We start from the raw sequence: 6,000 nt of genomic DNA, 5'->3' as shown, positions 1-6,000 counted from the left end.
AAATAGCTCCCACAAACCCAGGCTCGCTGGTGTGCCTTGTGCTACATTCCCCGCATCATCAATTTGGCAGCCCCAACATCACCCAACGGAATTAAGACCACAGGCTGGGCAGAGAAGACTGGAAGCCCCTGTGCCTTGGCTCTCCTGAAGAATTTCCAAGGCCATATGGTTGGGCAAGGCTGGCCCCTTGTTAACAACAAACACACTGGGCAGATAATACAAAGTCTAGCATGCTTTGCAATCAACCTCCACCCCACCCCCTCTATAAGCTCAGAAGACTTCCAGCATCAACCAAGGGAGCTAGCCATTGGTTTAGCTCTAAGTGTAAGAAACCAGACAATGCCCCTCCTCTGACCACTATCTGCAACACAGACAGGAGACAAACCTACAGAATAAAACTGCAAACCAAGTCAAACCAGCTTCACCATCAGTGTTTCTTGAAAAAAAAAAAAACGGGGTTTATTGATTTTAAACTGCAAATAGTCGTTACAAAAAGTTTTTTTTTAAATAAATTCACACAAAGAAAGAGAAATAGAAAGCGACGGTAGTGACCAGCAAGAGGAATAATAATTACATTCATCTTAATGTGTGTGTGCCAGTTCTGTTTGCATGAACATTGGAAAACTAAACCTGGAATCCAGAACCTCAAATCTGCAATCGGAATGTCTCGAGATGGGCACGTGGAAGTCAAAGGGTTTCTTTTTTTGTTTGTTTTTTCCCTTTTAGAAGCTATACATAAAGTTGTTTTCCTTCTGTACTGTCACAGAACTTCTACATACATTCTCAGTCCTAGTTGTGAAAGGCCTAAAGAGAAAGAAACTCAATTTGCAGTCCAACACAAAGGGGGAAAATTTCTAAAATAAATAATCCAACAGTTTTTTGCATTTTTTTAAATTAATTTTTCATTTTTTTAAAATAAAATAACCAAAAAAAGTGTAAAGTTACAAAAAATGTCGTTGAAGAATAATATATTAAAACTGTGGAAAAAAAGGAAAAAGACACGTCACAAAATTTTAAGATTAATATGAAGATCATAATTTAACATAAAAGAATATATTCTATGGATTTGTCATCCCGATAAATATGAACAAAATTAACAAAAAAAAGCATAGTTTGGCAATAAATACGTTTTGATAAGTTAAATAAGCTTTTTTATATTGATGTGCAGTGACAAGCAAAATTTTTGCTCTCCAATTTCTGAAAGTTATATGAAGTTTAAAACCCAGGGAAAAAAGCATGGCGTGAGTGCTCTAAGGATAGACCTACGGTATTCTAGAGCAAAAACCATTAAAGCTACTTCTACGGGAAATCGTTTTACACAGATATTGTATGTGGAATGAATACCATTAACTCTTCACCCCTTACATGTGTTTTTTTTTAGCTTTTCTCTCAATTTTTTTGTTGTCATTTTTTTAAAAGATGTCACATATGAACTGGGGAACTTTAGCACCAAAATCAAGTCTCTCATAGTCCATCTAGCTTCCCCTTCCTCCCCACTTAAAAAAAAAAGAAAAAAATTAAATCACAAAGTCCCACTTATGTCACAATCTTCATCCACTTTTTCTGTCTTCCTTCCTGTAGACCTATACCAACCCAGGCAAGATTAGTCAACAGAATTTCAGGTCGGGAAGAAAAAGGTTTTGAATGTCAATATAGGTTTCCCTAAAACCCAAGTCTGGCAACAACTCTGGGGGGGGGGACGTGGGGGGGTACTAGGGAGAGGGGAGAAGTGTGTGGGAGACTGAAGTAAGGGAAGGTGCAGTTGTATCGCCAGTGGAGGGAGCTGCTGGTTCTGGGTCCCCCCCTCCCCCATGGGCAGAGGCTCCGGGAGGCCCACGGGTGCCCTCTGGCGCTGAAGAGGTAATGTAGTCACAGTGACAAAGTTAGATTACAAGGCACTAAGTTGCTTCTGTAAACTGTTACTGCTTTTTTCTTTTGTGATTTGGCACTTAAGGCTTAAGCCGGAAAAAAGGCATCTACTGACAAATATGGGACTTGTCTGTTATGCATGGTAAGTGGGCTATAAAATCAAGGAGAGGGGGTTTCAAGCCAGAGGAAGCTACTGACAAATTGACTTGTCCTTATGTTAGGGAGGTTAAAAGGGGGAAGAGGGAGAGGTATTCCAAGGTTCTAGGGGAAAGGGGTTGAGCTTAACCTTGTTAATGTAGGGGTTGTAGGGTAGGGAGGTGAGGATTGGGGATGTGGGGAGGCTGGAGTGGGCAGGGGGTCCCTCCCTACCCTGGATTAGTCATCTGAGATGGAAAGTCTGCTGAAAATGGGCAGGCGTCTTGAGTTGTCCAAAGTGGGGGAGTCTGAGCCACTGTGGCTGCTGCTGGAGCTGCTCAGGTAGCCCTCCTGGTCCGAGAGAGAATCCTGAGGGCTGGGGGGAGAGTCAAACATGTGAGGAGACTCAGACATGGGCCGGAAAAGGAAGGTGGTCGGGGAGCCACCCCCAGGCAGCCCCATGCTAGGGGCAAAGAGGCTCGCCAGCTCCTGGCTGGAGAAGGCAAAGGGGTTATTGGTGCCATCAGGAAGGGTGGGTGAGCCCAGGAGGTCATCGGCGCTCAGGATGGGGGGTGGGGTGATGGACGTGGGGCTGTCCAGCAGCCCTGTGGCAGCGGCGGTGGCAGCGGCACTGGGAAACCCAGCAAAGCTAAAGCTATGCTGGAGGCGGGGACGGTCAGCAGAGAGGTCCCGGGCCCCGGCCAGGGCACGGCGCTCCTCAGCATTGTGGATGAAGTGGCAGCGGGGCCCATATGGGCAAAAGCCGATGGTGTGGAAGGTGCGGCACAGCTCCGTCTTGTACTTGGGATGGCGAGTCAGGCTTCGGAGCTCATGGATGCCATGCGCGAACTGGCACTTGTCCCCGTACTTACAGGCACCATTCTCCTCAAAGGGGCGGCACAGCTCCGTCTTGTAGCGACTGGAGTTGACCTGACCACTCCCAGGCTGCTTCTGGGTGGGAAGCAGTCGCTCACCCCCTTCTGAGAAAGAGCGGTCTCGGAAACGGCTATCCCGAGAGCTCAGAGTTGGGGCCGGCTCGCCCTTGAGGCTGCTGAGGAGCTGGTTCTGGTGGAACTTGGAGCTGGGCAGGGTAACTGAGTGCCTCCGGGGGAAGCCCCCCCCAGTAGGGGTGCCCACTGCCTTCCTGTCTAGCAGGCAGCCCCCTGCACTGGGAGCACTGTAGTTCAGCATCTTGTTACCCTGGAGGGAAGAGAGAGGAGAGAGGATGGTTAGTGACAAAGCTATCCACCAGGCCCAGAAGGGCACCCACTAAGGGCAACCCCCTCCACAATCAGAAATGCCCCACCTCTCTCCAGGGAACCATCCCCACCTCTGCCCTGGCAAGCCCCCTTCCCCTTTCTCCCATACACCAGCCACCTGGATTTACTTTGGCCCCATGAATTAAAAAAACACAAAATATACACACAAAATCCTGGCCTATGTGAGAAATTGTTTTATGCATGCACCCTACCCCAGGCAGACCCCTGGAATGCAACCCTATATCCTGTCCCCAAAGCTACCACTTTTATCCATAAAATCCAAATTCTTTACCTCCCAAATAGATTCCTCAACTCAAAAGATCTCATATCATTCAGACTTCTCTAGGTTGCCCCTCCCCCTAACAAAAATCAGGTAAACCTCAGGAGATTACCCCTTTTAATCAGTCCCTGCTTATTTGATGCTCTCCACCCCCAACCTGGCCCAAGAGTCTCAACTTCCTCCTTCAGAAGTGTTCCCTTCCTTTGGCAACAGGTTTTCAGACTGTCTTTGCTTTATCTTACTGAGGTGGGAGGGGGTAGGAGAAATCCCATCTGGGGTTAGAGAAGAGGGATGTGATTCCTGAAAATAAAATTCATTGCCCCATGCTCCTGGAAGGGGTGCTTTCCACAATGCTCTCCCCAGTATTCCCTGCCCCCTCCACCTCCCTCCACTGAGAAGATGTCTTTGCAATTAGTCTTCTGGCTCCTAAAGCAGGCTGGATGGAATAAGAGCACCAGTGTTTAATCTTTAACGCAAAGCTGCAGGTGGGGAGGAAAAAGAAAGCACCAAATCCCCCCCACCCCCTCCCAGTCAATAGTGGATTTGGTGGTGGGGGAGGGGGGCAGAGCCACCACAGGCAGGTTTCTGTTCCAATGGGACCCTGGTCACATGCCCAAACTGTACCCAAGATTTGGAAAGGATGTTGGAGCAGTGGGGGGATATGACCTGGGAGTTGGCTTCCAGACCATGTGGGTGTCATTGTGTAAATTCTAAAGTTGGTCCCTCAGGATCAGCTGCGGGGGATCGGGAATCTGTAACAGCAACCACCCCATGGAGCGGATTACAGGAACCCAGTTGAGAGCCGGTTCCCAACAATGAGGTTCATTTTAAAAGTCCTGAGGGGGGAGGGGGCGAGAGAAAGAGAAATAGATCAAAGAGCGAGAAAGCCGGGAAGAGAAGGAAGAAGTGCGGGAGAACTCAGGCACCCGCAGCCGCCAGGGCAACTGGAGTTTGGGAGAGCGCAGGGAGGGAAGGAAGCTGAGATTCCAACTTTTTCGATGTTTCTCTTCAGCTCCTCGGTGTCCCTGCACCCCAACCCTGCAGCCCTGGGGCCCTGGCAGCTGCGCCGACTGGAGAAGCAAGCTGGGAAAAAAGAGCAACATGACCCGACGTGTTTAAAAGAAGGCAAAACACTTTAGCAATTAAAAGTGGCCTAGCAGCTTCCCTCTTTGGGAAGAAAACTGGGGAGAGGGGGAGAAATCAATTGAACATCCATAGGCTTTTTTTTGCTGTGTACACTTACACCGCCCTACTGGAACATTCCGGGTTTAAAACTTGCTTTTCTTCTTCATCCACTGGCAAGCTACACGACTTAAGGAGACCCCCATTAAATCCTTCCTAGCAAAGACTCGACCTCAGACCTGCATTTTGTCATCGCGTCCCCCCACCCTCCGTTTTCGAGGTCCCCTAGAAAACAAGTAAGCTGGTCAACCCGAGTCTCACTTTCACGCCAAAGTTTGCAGCACAACCGTCTATCCCGAGAGGAAGCCTGGCCGAGCTGGGGCGAACTGAAGCCCCACTGCAAACTCGTTTTGCAACATCCTTCTGAATCAGAGCTCCTGGCCTTTTTCTCGCAGATTCCCAGCCCCTTCAAGACAGGCGAAAATCTACTAGCAAATCGTCGTCCCAAGACTCACTTCTCCAAGGGAGCCCCCTCCCAACCCTATAGGCGGGCTGTAACTAAAGACTGAGACCCCTCCGGCGGCCGGGAGACCCCGAGCACACACCGAGAAACGGAGCAGACCAGCGAAACTCGGGCTCAAGCTGCACGTTAGGGAAGAAAGACCACCGCAAACCTGCCCCAATCCAGGCCAATGACCCGCATGCCCCCAGCAACCCCGCCACGCAAACTTCGCCCCCCAAAACTCTGGTCTCCAGATTCCCATGTAATCCCCCCCGCCAGGAACTGTTGAAACTCAAAGGGTGGAGAGGAGAGGGCCAAATTCCTTCAAACTGGGGAGGGGGGAAGGGCATGGTGGGGGAGAAACATCTCGCCTTTCTCCCCTCTTCCCCCCTTTTTCCAAGACCTAAACTTTTGGGGATTCTCTTTTTAAGGCAAAAAAGATTTTGAAAAGCAAAACCCTCCGCCTCACTTTACCTTGCATAAAACTTCGCTCAAGTCGAAGATGGTGGCAGACACGAGGGTGGTGGTCATCGTGGGTGCTCGCACGGGGCAGGGACGAGGATCTGGTGTGTCGCGAAGGTCCCGGTGCGGGGAAGGCGCAGCCTCCGGCTCTCCGGTCTGGAGTCCCACACGCCTGCTCCCGGCGCCCCTTGCCTTTCTGACTCTCTCGGACTGCGGCGCGCGAAGCCCGATTTATAAAGTTAGACGGGGAGGAGGAGCTTTAAACTTATTTAAATGAGGAAGAGGAGGAAAAAAAGTTGATTGACACTGAAGTTGAATCAGCCATGCGGTCAAACTCGGGAAAAAAAAAAAAACTTTCAAAAGGAAGAAGG

At 49.5% G+C, this 6,000-nt stretch overlaps 1 protein-coding gene across 1 annotated transcript; it reads right to left on the bottom strand.

Moving 5' to 3' along the window:
• Nucleotides 1–426: 426 nt before the first annotated feature.
• On the bottom strand, nt 427–5,856 carry ZFP36L1 (ZFP36 ring finger protein like 1). Its single transcript, XM_033108636.1, has 2 exons — nt 5,642–5,856; nt 427–3,204 (listed from the first exon to the last, which is right to left on the bottom strand). Exons 1-2 carry the CDS (start codon nt 5,696–5,698, stop codon nt 2,245–2,247), a joined length of 1,017 nt encoding a protein of 338 aa, XP_032964527.1. The 5' UTR covers nt 5,699–5,856; the 3' UTR covers nt 427–2,244.
• Nucleotides 5,857–6,000: the final 144 nt, after the last annotated feature.

This window comes from Rhinolophus ferrumequinum, chromosome 6 (genome assembly GCF_004115265.2).
Source record: "Rhinolophus ferrumequinum isolate MPI-CBG mRhiFer1 chromosome 6, mRhiFer1_v1.p, whole genome shotgun sequence".
NCBI classification, from domain to species: domain Eukaryota; kingdom Metazoa; phylum Chordata; class Mammalia; order Chiroptera; family Rhinolophidae; genus Rhinolophus; species Rhinolophus ferrumequinum.
This window is presented reverse-complemented; position numbering and strand designations above follow the sequence as displayed.